The 21,891-nt window shown below is 35.5% G+C and overlaps 1 protein-coding gene across 1 annotated transcript in view; it reads left to right on the top strand.

Annotated features, from left to right (window-relative positions):
• The window catches only part of LOC121736039 (tachykinins), a 91,191-nt gene extending 80,700 nt beyond the window's left edge, over positions 1-10,491 (top strand). Inside the window, exons 2-3 of the mRNA XM_042127083.1 lie at positions 5,645-6,291; positions 10,228-10,491. Of these exons, the coding sequence (XP_041983017.1) occupies positions 5,655-6,291; positions 10,228-10,256 (666 nt within the window). The 5' untranslated portion in view covers positions 5,645-5,654 and the 3' untranslated portion in view covers positions 10,257-10,491. The remainder of the gene's footprint in view (positions 1-5,644; positions 6,292-10,227) is intronic.
• The last annotated feature ends 11,400 nt before the right edge of the window (positions 10,492-21,891 follow it).

The raw sequence follows: 21,891 nt of genomic DNA, 5'->3' as shown, positions 1-21,891 counted from the left end.
AATAGCTCATAATTGACATAAAATATATGTCTCTAATGTCTAATGTGAGTTATTCCTATCTCTAGTAAGGCAAAACCAGAGATAGATCAAATATTGGGAACGGCCGTTAGCCATTGATTGAAGCCAATTTTCACTAAACAAAAATCTAAACAGTGTACCAAATATCGTTCTGTTTTTCTTACGTAACTAGGGGGTATGTCTTGAGGTATTCATTAATTACGTAACACAATAAGGTCCTAACCAAATTTCTCTTTACCCATGTGGTCAGTAGTTCAGTTTTTCATTAAACGTTGAACGTGGGACGAATACGAAATGCCGTCCCGAATTATACTTTTGCGCAATAACATAATTTTTATACATTCTTGAAGCGTACGAGATATAATTTTGTATGTTTTGGTGTAATGAGAATCCTAGATGATAGCAAATATGTTATTTACGACTACTTCAGTGTAACCAGAATAGCTTTGTCCACACCAGAGTAGACAGAATTATATGTCTATTGTGTCCACACTGTGCTTTTTTCTGTTTATCAAGGGCATGCGTTATAGCGCAGTCAACAGCGAACGTGAGGCATGTCCCCGACGCATGCCCTCTGACCGTATCCAAAACTTCAAAAATGACAATATTGGCGTTGCGTTCCTTGACGCATTCAATTATTGAATGCGCCAATACGAAAGTTGATGACGAAAATTGAAGATGAAAGTGCACAGTGTGGACATAGCTTATGACTCTTAACTACTTTCAATACGAAACTTTTAGAGTAGGTTCACACGGCACAATCCTGCACGTTTCCTGCACGTTTTGTTGCAGTATACGTCTTAACATTCATACGCCGATTGTAGTGCAACAAATTGTGCAGTACAATCGACGTGTGAATGGTTCTTACATTGTATGCGCCACTACTTATTCGTTAAGACGTATACTGCAACAAAACGTGCAGGAAATGTGCAGGATTGTGCCGTGTGAATCTGGCCTTAGGCTCTACATCGTACCGAATAAAAATATACAATATTCTTATAGCTCGGAGCAGAGGGCGCTATTAGCACATACAGAATAATCCGGCCAAAATTCAACACACGTCATATTATATTGACAGAAACATTGTCAAATGTCGGACAAAATTGTTTGTATGTAACTGTCTATGCTGGGGCTGTCTCTAGCATAAAAACGTTGCAGTAAAATATTCTATTGATGTAGATCTCCGTAATGTGCAAAGCAGAATATCAATAAACTTTGCTGCTAAGAAAGTACAGGGGGCCTATTATGAGCTCTTAAATCCATTCACTTTACGTCCTTATACAGTCAGTATAAGGACGTAAAATGAATGGATTTAAGAGCTCATAATAGGCCCCCAGGGCTATGAAACAATCTGCAGCAAATTTTATCCAAATCAGTTCAGTAGTTTTGAAGCTTGTTAAATGCCAATTGCCAAATATTTAAGAAAGATTCACTAAGATATATCCTAAATACTCTTTTGTCAACTGCCATATCACCTATTAGATGTAAACAGGTATCTCGATACGCATATAAAATGTAGAATTTCCTACGCACAGTGGCGTAATTATACCAGGGCCCGTGGCAAATCATTGTCACTAAAAAAAATTATGTAAAAAAATATTTTTGAACGCTCATCCTTTAAGGCCCTTTTGGGTTGGGGGCCCGTGGCCTTTTGCCAGCCCTGCCACCCTATTGTTGTTATATAAATTTATCAAGGCGAGCGAAGCGAGCCCTAGTAATATCCCACCGGCCACAACCTGTACATTTTGTGATACGCTTTACGGAAAAACTATCACGCCTGTTGATTTGTTCCTTAACATAGTAATTTTTATTTATATGTATGTATGTGGATGTGTTATCACGGTTAGTCAAAGTGTGACCACGCGAGCCCACACAAAGCTTGGCTTTTAGCTAGTTATTATAATTGTAGAATTATTAGCTTCTACAATAATTATATTGTTATTTACAATAATTGAGGTCATGGTATGATTGATATACGTCTTGTACCTTGTTATACGAGTGTAGTAAAATGTTTTGAAATACCTAACAATTCTACTGCATTGCCCAAAGATAAACAGCTGTAATTCTGGTTACTGGTAACTGGTTCATAGGAAATTGTATTAGTAAGTGAGTGGTTGAAATAAATAATAATAATAATATGTATGGACGCTTCACACCACGTCAGTTTGGTCCCGTGCTAAGTACCTGAATGACTTGTGTTACAGATACCAGACAACGAAAATATATATTATACTTTTATACTATACATATTTAATACACATTCCATGACTCAGGAACTTTGAAAACGTTTTGTTCCGTCAGCGGGATTTGAACCCGCGACCCCCGGCTTGAGCTACCAACAGCCAACAACACCAACACAGCCACAAAGGTCGTCAAATAAAATAAAGTAGTCAATCAATGTATATAATATAGTTATGTTTATGTTAAAGAATATTATTAAAATCGTGTCTGTTCAAGAAAAAATAATTTAAAAGGCGTATTCTTACAATATTAAAAAGACGCTTCTATTGTTGTTAAAAAGTGCTAGGCTCACGTACAAGCTTAGAATACTTTAAAACTAATATATTGAAAGTTTAAAAGAGTGAATTACTTTAAGAATATTAGTTGCTTTAGTAAGGTTCACTGGATTCTGTCAAAAACTTGTAAACACAATGGGTTGTTGTTTACAATATAACTAGCTGTTTGACCAAGCTTTGCTCGGTATTCGTGTCTAACACGAATAAAATGACATTTTATAAAAATGATTCCTAGCTAGATCGATTTATCGCCCCCGAAACCCCCTATATACTAAATTTCATGAAAATCGTTGGAGCCGATTCCGAGATATATATATACAAGAATTGCTCGTGTAAAGATTTTTTTTTTATGAAATAAGGGGGCATACGAGCAAACGGGTCACCTAATGGAAAGCAACTTCCGTCGCCCATGGACACTGGGATTGGGCCTCCGGTAAACTCACTCACTCGGTGAAACACAGCGCAAGCGCTGTTTCACGCCGGTTTTCTGTGAGAACGTGGTATTTATCCGGTCGAGCCGGCCCATTCGTGCCGAAGCATGGCTCTCCCACGTATAAGATATTACTAGATAACGCCCGTAAGTTTGTTGCGCGGGAACCGTACATATTTCCTCGACGAAAGCTATCAGATGTCATTTATGGAAACTCAAAGTATGAATAATCATACCCAACAAAATCGGTTCAGCTGCTTAGGCGTGAAGGAGTAACAGACAGACACTTTCGCAGACAGACACATCAATATCAGTACGGATGATTTGTAAGTCTGTCTGTGACATCACAGCTCGCAAACTGTTTTTACGTGAATCAATGTGAAGTGAAGTTTTCTCTTTTTATTTACCTCTAAGCTTTTAGTTTAAGACCTGAGGGTATCCTGGACTATTGTTCTGTGACCTTATTCACTTATTCAAACGCTGAAGAACAACTGACGTACATATTTTCTATTATATAAAACGTTTATTTTGTATTGGAATAAATAAATAGTGATTATTGTAAAAAGCTATTATTTTGCTGTGTTTGTTGCCAGACTCTTCCGAAACGCCTGAACTAAATTTGATGATATTTTGTGTGCTTGTCCTGCGAACTGAGAATCGACCAATAACTACATATTTTTCATACCTGAAAGTATTTGGCAAAAGCAATATTTGCCGGCGGCCGCTAAATTATTATATCTAGTTAAAAAAAATACAAACATAAAACCCTTTTGGAAGCCGGTAAAAAATTTAAACTACGTACGTAACTCTCGTAGGCGTCTACGCCGTAGCCCTCTACGCCGTAGACGCCTACGCGGTATAGTCAATGCCAAGTCAATTCTTTGACGTGATTAGGAAATAGGCATTTTGATAAATGACGCAAACGAGCTGGCTCATCGCCTGATGGAAATACCGTGTTCTATTTATCGCGTAAAGAACTACAGAGAAAATCATGAGATGTGACAGAAACTGAAAGATTTTTTAGTGTCACTATGTTTCTTATTGTGCAAAAAACTGCTATGGTCAAAACCATGTGACGTGACTTTTTATGAACTTGTGTGCCTCGTCTCCCAGCTTAAGCTACTATATTGTGAATATGAAACATTTATGTAGTTGTAATTATCTCGCTGAACATAATTAACAAGTCTGCACAAAAACTGTTTAACTACAGCGGTCATTTGTATAAAGGGATCCCCAGACGTACATTACAAACTTATATAAATGATTTCTGTTATATTATGTAATGTAATTTCTCTTTTATTATATACTAGTTGATGTCCGCAACTCCGTTGCGCCAAAACTCGTTTATCGCGCGGGAACCGTGCATTTTTCCGAGATAAAAAGTATCCTATGTCCTTTCTCAGGACTTAGAGTATCTCCATGCCAAACTCCAGCAAAATCGGTTCAGCGGTTTGGGCGTGAAGAAGTAACAGTGGGAGAGTTACCACGTTCTCACAGAAAACCGGCGTGAAACAGCGCTTACGCTGTGTTTTGCCGAGTGAGTGAGTTTACCGGAGGTCCAATCCCCTAACCTATTCCCTTCCCTACCCTCCCCTATTCCCTTCACTTCCCATCCTTACCCTCCCCTATTACCCTATTCCCTCTTAAAAGGCCGGCAACGCACCTGCAGCTCTTCTGATGCTGCGAGTGTCCATGGGCGACGGAAGTTGCTTTCCATCAGGTTATTTTAAGGTTTGCTCGTTTGCCCCCTTATTTCATAATAATAAAAAAAACAGACAGAGACACTTTCGCATTTATAATAATATTTATACAATAAAAGTAGATAAAAAAAAGACTAATAAAAACAGACAATTCATTTTTTTTCATTTTTTTTTCATTTTAACAAATGATTGCATTGTCATTAGCTCTTAAGGACCAGTAGTCCCTTTAGATTATTAAAATTAGCAGGTCGATGTCTGTTAGTACGAATATCGACGTAAAGGACATTAAAATAACATTCATATCAGCGCGCCTTGTACAGCTCCGCGTGCCTTGATAATAGTAAATAGGAGAAAAAACCTTTTGTTTTTAGTATTACACAAATCTAATACATATTATATCAAATCGTTTAGGTTAGGTTACGACAAATGTACTACATTTTTAGTTTTTTCTACAAAGTGTGTAATTTAGCCATAAAATGATTTAATTATGAAAAACAGCGATAAAACAGTCATCTTTGAAATTTTTTTCTATCGAGCAGAATTTTTCAAATGTGTATTAATTGATATTGCGTATAGAGGTTTGCGTATAAGAAATTTTCTCAATTTTAAAATTGTACTTTTTTATACTTAAATAATGACATTTCCTTTACAAAAAACATTATTTAAAAAACCCATTTTGCTTAGTTGCAACAACCACAGCGCCTTAATAAGTTTCGAATTCATTAGACTGCTGGAGATAGTTAAAAATCGTGCTCCAATTTTTACCTGTCTCCAGTATTCCGTTACATACATACAGCCCAAGCTTATAAAAGCGTATTAATACCTCGATCATGGGAATCACAGACACATTCATTTTTCAATTGTTATGCGACAGCCGGGTACCGCTTGGGGATTGATGGGTTAAAAATGTTACAAAAAAGACTACAAAAAAAAAACATAAAATTACATATACCTCCATTAAGAAATGTATCTCTTTCCAGATCTATCACAATGGGTGCCAAGACCTGCATGCTGCTTCTGTCGATCCACCTGGTGCTGGTCTCCGCTCAGGAGGTGAAAAGGGTCCCCCAGGGCTTCGTGGGAATGCGCGGGAAAAAATACTTTGACAACGAAAACGAATTCTACAAGCGCAAGCCGCAATTCTTCGTCGGAGTCAAAGGCAAAAAATTCGATGAAGCCGACTTTGACGAGTTCGACAAACGCGTCCCTATGGGCTTCGTCGGAATGCGCGGGAAGAAGTTTTACCCCGAGATGTACGAATACGGGTACCCCCGCCGCGGCTCCCTCGTCGGACAGATAGAATACGCCACTGACGAAGCGGAATACCCCTTCGACGACATCAACGAATTCCTCCAGAAGTTGCAGTCGAACTACGCGACCGAAGCGAGTTTAGAAGACAACGAAGTTGAGAAGCGAGCGAAGATGCACCAGTTCTTTGGCGTTAGAGGCAAGAAGTCTATTACTGAGAAGAGGCCCTACGATCTTACCTTTCGCGGCAAGTTCATAGGTGTGAGGGGGAAGAAGGATTTGAAGAACAGCGGGCAGGAGGTGAAGTTTTTGCTGAACGGACCCTGGCCGAAGCGGAGACAAATGGGCTTCGTCGGCATGAGGGGCAAGAAATGGGACGGTGAGTTTACACATTATGATGGGCAGAGAGACGAGCTGCATTTTAACCTGTATAAAATGCGACCCATCCCGCTGTACGCACACAATTTATGACGTAGAGCAGCAGCGGGATCCTTACATGTTTTATCATACATTTTTTTTATGAAAGAAGGGGGCAAACGAGCAAACGGGTCACCTGATGGAAAGCAACTTCCGTCGCCCATGGACACTCGCAGCATCAGAAGAGCTGCAGGTGCGTTGCCGGCCTTTTAAGAGGGAATAGGGTAATAGGGGAGGGTAGGGATGGGAAGGGAAAGGAATAGGGGAGGATAGGAAAGGGAATTGGGCCTCCGGTAAACTCACTCACTCAGCGAAACACAGCGCAAGCGCTGTTTCACGCCGGTTTTCTGTGAGAACGTGGTATTTCTCCGGTCGAGCCGGCCCATTCGTGCCGAAGCATGTCTCTCCCACGTTACGTTACATAGCGACACGGTCCTAATATTTATAGACTATGTATACAGTGTATGTATTAGGACTTACTATACAGGTTGTAACAAAATAAAGTCTTAATACCGTAGGGTGTGTATGTGCCATGTGCCGCTAATACAGAGTTCACTTTGAAAAAGCAGCGCTGTAAGAGTTTTGACTTCTTTGTTTCTATAAGAATTGCCTCAATGTCATGAATATGATGCAATAGTTTAATACTTCGATCGTGAGAATTCCAGACACAATATATTTTTTTTTTAGAAACCCTTTTTATTCCGAAATATATGTTTTACATTTTGGTTAGATTAGTAACTTTCTTAAGTTAGATTATGTCTCGCATTTCGGTGTGCCTCTTGGCATAGGCCTCCTCCAGCTCTCTCCAATGAGCTCGGTCATCCGCTGCTCTGGTCCAGTATGGTCCTAGAGTTAAGCGGATATCGTCACTCCATCTTGTCTTCGGACGTCCCTGTCTTCTGGTGTCTCCTCTTGGATACCATAAGGTTACTCGCTTACTCCACTTAAATAATTTGCAACGCAACATGTGCCCGGTCCAACTCCATTTCCATAAAATGGAGTTGGACCAGACACAATATATATTTAATTGTTATACGGCACCCAGGGGATGGGATGGGAGATGATGGGTTAAAAGGAGTAACTCTTTTAGCGCTTCTACTTTTTCATGGAACTATAATATTATATTTATAGCTTTGTTTTGTTATATTATCCATACTTCCATACTTATACAATTACATAATATTATAAAAAGTGCGTCTGTTCATCTATGATCTGTCTGTATGTATGTTACTTCTTCACACCCAAACCGCTGAACCGATTTAGCTGAAATTTAGTATGGAGATACTTTAAGTCCCGGGTGAGGACACATAATACTTATTATCCCAGAAAAATGTACGGTTCCCGCACGATAATCGAATTTTGGCGCAAAGGGGTTGCGGGCGTCATATAGTAGGTAATAAATGTATGGTAGGGCCCGCTGCGGCACGTCATATTGTGTGCGTATAAAGGGTTAAAAGACAATGAGGATAGAGCAAAAACTATAATGCCTCCCACCGCGCGGCTGATTACATGTATAGAGATTAACGTTACGTAAATATCGTAGTTTGTTGAGTTTTTAGTTTTTGTAATCATCATTATCACAAAAACTTTCACTGAAAGTTATTTGGTCATATCACTAGTTTGTGTATGGACAGACTTCATAATTTAATATGGGAATTGTATAATATTTTGCCGTAATTAAAGAAGGCTATGTTTTTCTATGGGGCTTATTCTATGCCCATCTAAAAGCCTTACCTTACAAGAAAACCTTACCTCGACTATAAGTATAAGTTATAACATTGATAGTAAATTTACTTTGAGTCCCAGGAAAGGACATAGGAAGTTATTATATACTACACGAGCTTTTGCCCGCGGCTTCGCTCGCGTTAAGAAGTATTATTATAAACAAACTTTCATCCCCTATTTGAACCCCTTGGGATTGGAATTTATCAAAATCCTTTCTTAGCGGATGCCTACGTCATGACATCTACCTTTTTTTTTTTTTTTTTTGCATGCCAAATTTCAGCCCGATCCGTCCAGTGGTTTGGGCTGTGCGTTGATAGATCACTATGTCAATCAGTCAGTCACCTTTGAGTTTTATATATATATATATATATATATATATATATATATATATATATATATATATATATATATATATATATATATATATATATATATATATATATATATATATATATATATATATATATAGATATAGATGTATGTGTTTATACATATTCCTTAACCCATCAATCCTTTTTTAGATTTCCTATTGCTAAGCGGCAGCCGGCTGCCGCATAAAAATCTATTGTGTCTGCGATGCCCACGATGGAGGTGTTGATTTAGTACCAGTCGTATTAATTTGGCATTATTATTCTTCGTGAAAGGTTCCCGCCCACAATCGGCCATAACTAAGATTTACACAGCCACGCACAATAGATATTAAACTATTATCCTCCGAGCATAATTAGAACCCCGTTATAATATAAGCACAGTCAGGGATCTCGTTGCTTAGCTATTGCTCTGACTTTGCATGTAAATAGGCATTATTTTGACAAGAATAATATAATATATTGTACTAGCGCGGTTCTTGAGGTACAGCCTAGAGACGAACATACAGACAGGCTGCTGCTGTCTTTGATTACAAAGACAGCAGCAGCCTGTCTCTATTAAGAGTAGAATTTTTTCTGTCTTTGTTATCAACTTATCACATTTTGTTGACGCGGACGAAGTCGCGGGTAACAGATAGTATTATATAAATAAGGGTACCTAATCAGGGTAAGTTAGGAGACAGGGTAAGTACGGATAATTCAACTTATCATTGAATTCGTCAATGTTTTTTTGCCTGGCGCAACGGGCATATTATACGCCATACTGCACTACAACCGTAGACTGTAGTACCGTACCGTAACTGTAGTTTAATTTAGCGTTAACTTGAATTATCCGTACTTATCCTGTTTAAATATAATATATTAATCCTAAACTTAATTAAGACTGATATTTTAATTTATATGGTCCATGATTAAAGAATATCCGTGCAAACAAAATTGGGGGCAACGTAAAACATTTTAGGATACGAGTATTAACAGAATTTTTCGATCTTTAAACTTTTAAAATTGAACACTATGTAGCAATTTTAAAAGTTCTAAGTTTGTGTCGGAAATTTAAAAATCTTGACGTTTTGAGGAGTAGCGTGCAAAGTAGTGCATAACTTTTAAATCCAGGTATTACCTGGAAGTTTGCTTTCAATTTTATTACCTAGGAGTTGTAAAGTTGAGTTTTGAACGCAGTAGATGTTGTAAAATGTTAACCGTTTAAATTACAAAGCATAGCTAGTCTGAATATTGTAACTGATTGTACTGATTGTGTTTATGTTGTTGATGTGCCTCTGAAATAAATAAATAAATAAATAGCTATATTAATAAAAATTAATTTTAAATTTTGTTAGTCTCGTTAAAACTGGAGAACCGCTGAACCGATTTGGCAATTTTACTATCATATAGCCTATAGCCTATCCTATAGCCTAATGGCTAATATATAAAAATGAGTAGGGTTTTCTTTCCTGACGCTATAACTCCAGAACGCAAGAACCGATTTCCACGGTTTTGCATTCGTTGGAAACGCCTCGGGCTCCGTGAGGTCTATAGAAAAAAAATCAGAAAAAACTTCAAGAGAAAAGCAGGAAAACGGAAAATCATTTTATGGCAAAACAACGTTTGCCGGGACTCTAGTATAATATATCCTAGCACATAGACCTTCCATCTGTCTAGGTCTAACGCCACCGCAGTGTTTAGTATTTTTCGTTCGAATTTTAGTCTTAAAATATTCGTGGTAAGGTTTATATTAGAAAGAAAGTGATATACGAAGTTCACGGCTCATTTAGCTATAATTTAATAAACATTTTTTTTCTTTTCAGATGCCAGTGACGAGGAGGTGCCGAACTAAACCGAACTAATCCAGGCTTTATTTTTAGGACATATCCCCAAACCGAACACACACAGACTTACAATTTCCATTAATATTAGGTATAACATAAATACAGTATTTGCTCCTACATTAAAATGACAGATATCATAAACTGTATTGTTAGCGCACATTATGTCGCAAGGGATCGCATTTTATCAGTTTATAATATGTCATAGAAAATGCGACACGTACATTGCAGCGGGGCTAAAATGGTCAAATTTAGCAATTCCTCTCAATCAATTCAGCAAATGAATTGTCAAAACTGTCAAACTGACAAATGTCAAATCAGTACAAAAATATAGAAATGAATTGCAAGCAGAGTTGCATTTTGCGATTTTAGAAAAATGAATCATATTATGATTCATATCATGATTCTTCAAAGCGACCATTTTAGCCCCGCTGAGCATAATGTGCGCGTACTTATCACGCAATAGGCAATAGCGCACAAATATGTGCTAAGAAATAGTTAATGTTGTTTACTATGTGGGAGCGAAATAAATGTTGTCAATCGCTTTTCGCTCAATAGCTACTAAACTTGTTAATTTTTTTCGATTAACTTTTTGATACAAAGATTAAGTCAGTTCCTTGATTTTTATTTGTGCTATAATTATTTGATTTTTTAAATTTACGGAACAATATCATTATATAAAATAATAGACATTTATTATAAGTAGCTGAAACATTTTTATGAATTTAGTTGAAATTAATTGCAATGAACAAACAACCGCAAAATTGATTAAACTTGTTATGTTAATTAATAATTATATTATATTTAATTTCTATTGCTATTTTTTAAAAGATCTCAAGTAAATTAATACATACTACATTCTATATTATAATATAAAATATATATTTAGATTACTTTCTAGAACAATTATTATTATAGATTTCTTTTTTATAACAAGTTTTAACTATGTTGTTTAAGCAGGTTTATCTAATAAACAATAAAATCTTGTACATTATTAGTAAAACAGTATAATACTACGTATAGTTATATATATAATTATTGTATAAAAAATATGTTGTATCGCTCGGAACGTATTTTCTAATGTTTCGTGTATATCTCGATGTTATAAGACATTTTGTTAAGGCTGGCAAAATGTTTAATAAATAATAATAGTAAGTAAATAATTATTAATAAAGGCAAATGTCAATTTTGTTTGTGTTTTATTTAACAGAGCCTTTGGTCAGCTTTTTTGATCATGATGATGATAGAAATACAGAATCCTACTATCCTACTAATATTATAAAGGCGAAAGTTTGGATGTATGGATGTGTGTATGGATGTTTGTTACTCTTTTACGCAAAAACGACTGGACAGATTTTAATGAAACTTTACAATAATATAGCTTATACATCAGCATAACACATAGGCTACAATTTTAACCGACTTTCAAAATGGATGTTATGTTCGATTTTAATGTTCAACGATTACTCCGCCGCTTGTAAACCAATTAAAAAAAATCTTTTTGTGTATAGGTTATCATCCCAGTTTGGTACCACATTCGTAAAAGTGGTGACCTGATGAAGGGATCCATATGTAATCGAGGGAGCCAGAACTCCTCCACCTCGAAGATGGATAATGCTAGAGTCGGCACTCTCACCACAAGGGAACTGAAATTCACTTTGTGGCGAGAGTGCAGAGTGCAGACGCTCCACCCTCAAGGTGTAGGTGATCTTCTCGCGGATGTAGTTTACGACGTCTTCGATATATACAGTGTGTAACAAAAATAAAAGATAATACTTTAGGGTGTGTACGTGTTCCTTGTAGAGAGTTCACTGTGAAAGTAGCAGCTCTGAAAGGCGAATTTTTTTTTTCACTTTTGTATGGGCAAGGGCCCGAGCGTCACGAGTTTCCCCATACAAAAGTGAAAAAAAAAATTGGTCTTTCAGCGCTGCTACTTTCACAGTGAACTCTCTACAAGGAACACGTACACACCCTAAAGTATTATCACTTATTTTTGTTACATCCTGTATAGTATAGCCAGATATAATATTAGCCAGATGATTAAGTCTTGGTAAATTACAAGGTTTGTTCTAATGAGAAAAAAATGAGTAATTGCTCTCATGTTATAAAGTGATAAAGTTATCTACTTCAACCACCTACGGCCAGTATGCACGGCGCGATGCGACGCAGCGCTGCAGTTTGACGCATAGCAGTCCGTCAACACCCCCTCCTGCTTCGTCTCGGGGGCTGCTGTCCGTCATATTGTGTGCGTTGCGACGACGCAACACGCCGTGTAACTGTGTACACCTTGGTTATTTGTATGTAAAACACAGTTATAACTGTATGTAAAACTCAACACAACGCCCCGTGTGGACTGGCTCTTACGTCTTCAAGTTTCAGGAATGAGACTGCAAAATATAAATAATAAATCTAAGAACAAGGCACTAAATCTTTTTTAGGTTACCCACGCGACGTGGTATAGGTAAGTCTGGCAGCTCTTGGGGCAGTAAAAATACCATCAGGCCGCTCGTTTGACTTAAACATAAAAATATCACGAATATCTGAGTAGACGTCATCACTCATCTCTGAATGAGCACTCTCTTATGTATGATCCTACAAATATTTAAATTCCACGTAAAACCACAATTTAATTATATTCAATTTTCGATGGACGGCCCAAAAAAGATGCGGCCGGCTGGCCACAAATTAATCTATTTTCAGAATTTACTTAAAATTAAATAATTATACACTTTTCTTGCACTTATTCCACTTTATTTTAATATATTTAATAAATATATTTTACTTAAAATAATAAAATAATTCAATATTTGTGGGTGAGTCTTCTAGCCCCAAGGTGATCATGATAGATTAATATGTTTTTTTTATTGTGTATTTTGCTAGAGGAATTACTTAGTACAGGAAGACTATAAATACATACATAGAGGAAAAGTAAACATCAGTTAATAATAATATTATTATGGTGTTACGTATCCAGGATTTCGACCAAGACTTACTTTCTGGTAACTGTGTCTATCTCCAAAGACCAAATGAAAATATCATAATAATATCATAAATCAAAATAATAATAATATATTCTATTTTATTGTATTGTAGTATGTACAGTATAATAAATAATACATAAGACGTGTCACTCCTATTAGCAATTTTGATTTGGAGATAGACGCAGATGAGTTACTCTACTGTTTGAAATTTATACTGTGGAAAAGCTCTAAAGCTTACAAAATCAAGATACAAAAACGAATGAATCTTTTAATCTTGTTGATTAGCTTAATACCTTTCATTAAGTTTTTTATAAAATTAATTACATTGTAGCAATGTAGCTTTAAAATTGTGAAGAATTTAAGTAATGGACTGAGTAATTACTTGGTAAAAGATTAATTTGTAAATCTACCTGCAGCTCTGCACATTAAATTAAAACTCGGACTCATCTATGCTATACTCTGACCACTTAAAACTTGTCGTAGCATATATTTAGTATGCTACGAAGGTCCCGCTTAAATCGCATCATAAGTACTCACGTACGGTTTTACTCGATCGAGCAAACACGGGGTTCCCAAACTTATGTTGTCTACCGCTCATTTTGACAACAAATTAATTTTTGGCGCCCCCCTTTTTCATGTAAGTATATAGGTAATATAATAAGTAAAAATAAATACGAAATGCCATATTACTCGTTTTCAAACCATATTTTAGTTGTACCATTACCACCGACTTAATTTGCATTCTCAAATCCCGGAATTCCGGTATTTTTGTTTAACAAAATATTAGGTACTAGGTGTTGCCCGCGACTTCGTCCGCGTGGACTTCAGTTTATAGCGCGCGATGTCAACAAAATTGGTGTCAAAAGCTTTTATAAAAAAACCCTGGTACCCCTTAAATCAATACAGCTGTGCAGTGTGCACACAATAAGTATTTCATTTTTTTATATTAAACTTTATATTTTATGCCAAATTTTAAAGCTTATTTAGCCCTCCAATTACACAACTTTACCCATAAACTATTTATCATTGATAGATTTAAGGTTACGTCACTGCACAGATAAAGTACTGAGTTATTTAATACCGTAGAATAGATATAACAATCGAAAAAAATTGAAACTTAAATGTAAGATGATACCACGTCTTATAGAAAGACTTTTGAGCAAGCGTCAGCGCGATGTAGAAGACGCACGGTGCCATCTATTATGAATTGTTGGAACTAACTTAATTTGAACAAATTTACGCATTTTCACCCCCTTACAACCCTTTTTTCCAGTAAAAAAGTAGCCTATGTCCTTTCTCAGGCTTTAGACTATCTGTATACAAAATTTCATTACAATCGGTTCGGAAGTTTTGGCGTTTGGCGTGAAAGCGAGACTGACAGACAGACAGACAGACAGAGATACTTTTGGCGTTTGGCGTGAAAGCGAGACTGACAGACAGACAGACAGACAGAGATACTTTCGCATTTATAATATTAGTATAGATTATGTGCACACTGCATAGCTGTTTTTGGGTATTTTGATTAATTAAGGGCCGCGCTACACCGGAAGCACTTATCAGGGTTTTAAAAAGTTTTTAAATTTGACACAAATTTTGTTGACACCGCGCGCTATAAACTAAAGTCCACGCAGACGATGTCGCGGGCAACAGCTAGTTATGAATAAAAACAATATTATATAGTAAAGTAGGTATGATTAGTTCTGTTACAATAATAAAGTAAAAATTAAAACGCCATCTGTTTTCATATATTAGAATTAAAATGTTGATTGCATTGATATATTTTCTGGATGGAATATAGGCCAACACGGTACACTCGAACTCCTTTATTTTAGAGCGCCTTCTGTTGTCAACTTGTCACATATATTAGAAATGCAGTAGGAGTTCTATAAGATAAGATAGATTGATTATTATTATACCAAGTGATTATATTATTAAACATAATATTCTAACGTATTAAAAACTATAAACAAAAACATACTAACTAATAAGTATGATTAGTTCTATGTTACAATAAAGTAAAAAATAAAACGCCATCTGTTGAATCGTATTAGAACTAAAATGTTCATTGCATCGATATATTTCTGGATTTTTTATAATATTATACATAAAATATGTTTAAGATTTTTGAAATTTTATTTTAATACACATCCAAGACCCAGGAACATTGAAAACTTTTTGTTCCGCCTGCGGGACTCGAACCCAGGACCCCCGGGATGAGCGCTGGCCACGCGCAATGCGAATTCATTTTCATCGATATTTTCATGGAAATAAGATATTTTCCCACATCAAAATGTAGCCTATGTCCTTTCTCAGACTCTAGAATAACTGTATACAAAATTTCATTGCAATCGGTTCAGTAGTTTTGGCGTGAAAGCAAGACAGACAGACAGACAGACAGACAGAGATACTTTCGCATTTATAATATTAGTATGGATAGTATGGATTAGAAATGCAGTAGGAGTTCTACATAAGATAAGATAGATTGATTATTATTATACCAAGTGATAATATTATTAAACATAATATTCTAACGTATTAAAAACTATAAACAAAAACATACTAACTAATAAGTATGATTAGTTCTATGTTACAATAAAGTAAAAAATAAAACGCCATCTGCTGAATCGTATTAGAACTAAAATGTTCATTCCATCGATATATTTCTGGATTTTTTATAATATTATACATAAAATATGATTAAGATTTTTGAAATTTTATTTTAATACACATCCAAGACCCAGGAACATTGAAAACTTTTTGTTCCGCCTGCGGGACTCGAACCCAGGACCCCCGGGATGAGCGCTGGCCACGCGCAATGCGAATTCATTTTCATCGAAATTTTCATGGAAATAAGATATTTTCCCACATCAAAATGTAGCCTATGTCCTTTCTCAGACTCTAGAATAACTGTATACAAAATTTCATTGCAATCGGTTCAGTAGTTTTGGCGTGAAAGCAAGACAGACAGACAGACAGACAGACAGACAGACAGAGATACTTTCGCATTTATAATATTAGTATGGATAGTATGGATTAGAAATGCAGTAGGAGTTCTACATAAGATAAGATAGATTGATTATTATTATACCAAGTGATAATATTATTAAACATAATATTCTAACGTATTAAAAACTATAAACAAAAACATACTAACTAATAAGTATGATTAGTTCTATGTTACAATAAAGTAAAAAATAAAACGCCATCTGTTGAATCGTATTAGAACTAAAATGTTCATTGCATCGATATATTTCTGGATTTTTTATAATATTATACATAAAATATGTTTAAGATTTTTGAAATTTTATTTTAATACACATCCAAGACCCAGGAACATTGAAAACTTTTTGTTCCGCCTGCGGGACTCGAACCCAGGACCCCCGGGATGAGCGCTGGCCACGCGCAATGCGAATTCATTTTCATCGATATTTTCATGGAAATAAGATATTTTCCCACATCAAAATGTAGCCTATGTCCTTTCTCAGACTCTAGAATAACTGTATACAAAATTTCATTGCAATCGGTTCAGTAGTTTTGGCGTGAAAGCAAGACAGACAGACAGACAGACAGACAGAGATACTTTCGCATTTATAATATTAGTATGGATAGTATGGATTAGAAATGCAGTAGGAGTTCTACATAAGATAAGATAGATTGATTATTATTATACCAAGTGATAATATTATTAAACATAATATTCTAACGTATTAAAAACTATAAACAAAAACATACTAACTAATAAGTATGATTAGTTCTATGTTACAATAAAGTAAAAAATAAAACGCCATCTGCTGAATCGTATTAGAACTAAAATGTTCATTCCATCGATATATTTCTGGATTTTTTATAATATTATACATAAAATATGATTAAGATTTTTGAAATTTTATTTTAATACACATCCAAGACCCAGGAACATTGAAAACTTTTTGTTCCGCCTGCGGGACTCGAACCCAGGACCCCCGGGATGAGCGCTGGCCACGCGCAATGCGAATTCATTTTCATCGAAATTTTCATGGAAATAAGATATTTTCCCACATCAAAATGTAGCCTATGTCCTTTCTCAGACTCTAGAATAACTGTATACAAAATTTCATTGCAATCGGTTCAGTAGTTTTGGCGTGAAAGCAAGACAGACAGACAGACAGACAGACAGACAGAGATACTTTCGCATTTATAATATTATAGTATGGACTAGTATGGATTATATTCTTTTTTTTATGAAATAAGGGTGCAAACGAGCAAACGGGTCGCCTGATGGAAAGCAACTACCGTCGCCCATGAACACTCGCAACATCAGAAGAGCTGCAGGTGCGTTGCCGGCCTTTTAAGAGGGAATACGCTCTCTTCTTGAAGGTTTGCAGGTCATGACAGTTCGTTACAGAGTTTTACAGTGCGCGGCAGAAAGATACGCGAGAAACGCACGATGGAAGACTGCCACTCATCAAGGTGATGAGGATGGTATGTTTTTCGCGTGGGACGATAGCGAAAAGTTGCAGGTGGTATGATTCCGAACAATTCCTCAGAGCACTCCCCGTGATACAACCGATAGAGGATGCAGAGTGAAGCTACATCTCGGCGTAATTCCAAGGTCATAAACTCGAGCGGCCCTTCGTTGGATACGATCCAGAGGGAGCAGTTGGTATTTTGGCGCCCCTGCCCAGAGATGAGAACAATATTATGCCATAATATGAGGCCGAACCATGGAGGGGCGAACTTGCGCCTTGTAGAGTTGTAGGCGTTGGTCCGGACTGAAGTACTGTCTCGCTTTGTTTAAAACACCAAGCTTCTTCGAGGCTAACTTGTCGTCAAAGAAGCTTGTAAGAAACTTGCTAGATAAAAATTGAAACTTATGTGAGGGAAATAGATGCATTTAATTTAAAATGCATCCAGATGAAATGAAATTACAAAATATCACAACGCCCCCATTTTTTATGGGTCCCACACTTTAGGGCTTCAGTGCCCAAAAGGGGGCATTATTGCCCACTTTGGGAAAGGCTGACCTAGAGTAAAAACCACGGCTTGGGCTTTCGTTCACGCATTCAGCATTAATCTATTGAGTGACGCGCGCCGTTCAGTATTCACCGAATTGTTCGGGCCAAAAGATGTTCATGAGATACAGCCTGGAGACAGACAGACAGACGGAGATCTGAGTACAGGTGGAGTACCTGTGTTTTCTAATCAGAGTCACCCTGATTACAAAAAACAACAGCCTAACCAAACCATTAGAGATTGACATGCCAAAACAAACAAACAAAATACAGTTCGACAAGGCTTTATTTGAACATGGGTGACATTGACGGGAGCGCTGCTGGTAAAGGAGAACTGTCAAACACATGTCAAAAATTACTTTTTCTATTAAAGAAGCGTTTAGTTCCTTTTCTCGCCACGTTTAATAAAGCCTTGTCGAACTGTATATTAAACTATTGGTTTCCTTTGACGTCAAAAACCAAAGGTCTGAAGTATCTGATGAAGAACCCTCAGCTGGTTTCAACTGTATGATTCAGAGATATGGTGATGCCCTCTATCTGCTATAGTTGCATTACATGTGTGATAATAATAATAATAATAACTCCCACACCGTTTTCGGTGACGGTGGCCGGCCGGTCGGTACTAAAGCGAGCGAGAGAAATGCGTGGCTCGATTTTCATTCGTCGGTATCCGCTTTTCTGACATTTCACTAGATTTAGTTTAGTGAAATGACTATCACTAGATATTTTTAGTAAGACGGTAAAAACTAGGATATTCGGCATCTACCGGGATTTCGTGATATCCCTAGGGATTTCGTGAAATCCCTGATATCCTCATTTCCCTGCGACATATACATTATATTACACTAGTTTAGGGGTCACCAATTTGTTTCGCTCGGGGTCCGTTTTAAGAAAAAAATGACCATCGCGGTCCACACATTAAAAAAAAAAACATGTAATTGGGCATTTTCAAAAAAATGTGTACCCCTGGTTTTTACCTTGTCCCTTGACTTCGCTACAGATTATTTGTAAAAAATTATATACTAACATTTTGTAATTTTAATGTAGGAGCATAAACAAGTTTTCTTTTTTGTATAAAATTTTATTTAGTATGAGATTTATAAGGGTTTTTAAGTACCGAAAACTATGCAATTCACCTGTCCCCTTCCCAGAAGTTGTAACAAAATCTTTAATAACTATTTTTTTTCTTAAAGTAAGTTGCTTAAAAACATATTTTAGATTCCTAAATATTTAATGTATCAATTGAATGTCTTGTTATTGAAAAATCTAACATAATTTAACTACAAATTAATTAAAATTATAATCATGAAAAAACAACCCGACCGGAATGTTCTGTTTAGTGACCGTTTTTTTTTTTAGTTTTATAAACATACTACAAAAATATTTTCGGCACTAAATGATAGCACTATATTTCATTGTACATCGAGAAACTCCAATTTGAATTTAGTAGTTAAAAATCTGCTACAAGACGCGGACGCAGGTTGGACGGTTCTTCAGGAACGGTTTATTTGTTCAAATAAGTGACCATATTTTGTAAGCATTATTATACTTTCTCCAACTGTTTTTACTGTTGACACGTTGCAAAATTAGCTTAGTATTTAGTATAAAAAATGAAATTGTGATAACCATTATCGGTTATTTACAAACACTTTAAAAGTAAAAGAAAGTAATATTACGTGACTTCCGATTTGTGACTTTTCGTATGGTCACATATAATGGAACGGACAAGTCACAACAGGCGGAAAGCATAAGGCTTAGTTAACATTTTAAATAAATATTTTTTTTATTCACAGATTTTATTAAGAAAATTGGAGATTTTTAAACTGGTACGATTAATGTACAAATATATTTTTTATTACTTATGTGTTAAGGTGACGCCGCGTTAAAGTAAAAAACCGTTTTGGATATGTTTTAGATTGCTAGTTTTCTATGAAAGGCCGGCCCGGCCTCTCACAGAAAACAAGCAATAGAACAGCAAAAAATGGAAAGGGCGTAAGCGACAAAATAGTTTTGTCGCGTAATTTAAAAACCATAAATACATTTCATATAAGCTATGGGCAAATTAAAGTGTATGCTTGAACCAATCCATGTACATTTTTGGAAGCTTAAATCACTCTCCTCTGTTGGAAAAATAGGAATCCCTTTTTTTACACAGGTCTATTTGATTGATTATTCTGTGTTATAAAAGTTGACCAATCGTGTTATGCTATGGGTAAATCAAAGACAAAGACATGATAAATACTGACAATGAACTTTAATTTCTTAGCTTTAGTCATTGAAAAATCGATATCGCTACAGCCAAATTATCAAGGGGTCGCCTTTACTTAACAATAACACATATACTATTTAAAATTTAAGAACCTAAAAGTTTTATTTTTTAAATAATTTTGATTTTATTTCCACTACTTTTCTATCAGTAAAGTTGAAAATCATTTTGTGTCATTGATATTTTTAGATTTATAATAACTAGACATCGGATTATATATGCATAAATTGCATATGCATACTTGCATATGCAAATGCATATAATGTCACTTTTTAGGCGATAGTGCGTATTTTGGCAATTTTTCGTTGATAGTGCATATTTCGGTATTCCATGGGCATTAAGATGGCAATCGGAAAATGTTGGTAGACAATTATTATTGGCGTATAATAAATAAATAAAAAGTAAAAAGTCTTTATTTCAAGAAATTAAAAATCCTGGATTTTATGAAATTATAAAAATTGGCGCTTTTATTAATGTCACTACCGGAAAAGTCTTCAAAAAAATAATAAATTTTAATATTAAGTGACTTTTGATTGTGCATATTTTGTGCATATTTCGACCACTTCTAATGCATATTTGCATGCATATTTCGGCACTTTGTTCGTGCATATGATCCGATGTCTAATAATAACTTAGGAATTCGTAGACATGTGAACACATCTTTATGATTATGAGATGTTCGTCCTTCTAATTAATGAAGTTAAATCTATGAAATCAAAGAATTTTTTACTTTTATAAGTAGTGCAACAATGAAAATGTTTAAATAAAAGGTTTTTGTGTTATAAAAACTTCTTTAAATATGTTAAATATTAGATACTTACTCATGTAAAAAAATGAAAAATAACCTAGTGGGTAGGTCGCATAGTCACACTATGGATTAAAAATAATTGCTACTCTTGTTGATCCTTGAAATTATCTATATTTTTTTAAATAAACAATTAAATATGCATTTCACTAGATTAAATAAACGAAGAAATCCATTTATTGCTGTATTTTTATGTACTAAATTATATTTTACATTTAGTCGCACAACGGAATCTGTTTCGTCGAAAATTCGATTTTGTTTCAATAATATCAGAATAATATAACGTTTTCAGCGTTCTTTTTAACTTATTCCATTAGTTCAATATTTTTCCTTGTATATGACATTCAAATAAATCGAAATAAATGACCTTAAAAAATATAGACATATTTTTGCAAGGGTACACGTTTTTTTGAAAATGCCCAATTACGGAAATTACAAAGGTATATTTTGTACTTTGTATCAATGAGAAAAGTGACATTTTTTGTTGCTACATGTTCATCAGTATATCGAGACATCGTCGAGACCGAATTTAATTTTTAACGAAGTTCATCTTCGAACATGCTCGGTCCGCACATAATGGGTCGGCGGTCCGGATGCGGACCG

Source organism: Aricia agestis, chromosome 18 (genome assembly GCF_905147365.1).
Source record: "Aricia agestis chromosome 18, ilAriAges1.1, whole genome shotgun sequence".
Taxonomy (NCBI): Eukaryota; Metazoa; Arthropoda; class Insecta; order Lepidoptera; family Lycaenidae; genus Aricia; species Aricia agestis.
This window is presented reverse-complemented; position numbering and strand designations above follow the sequence as displayed.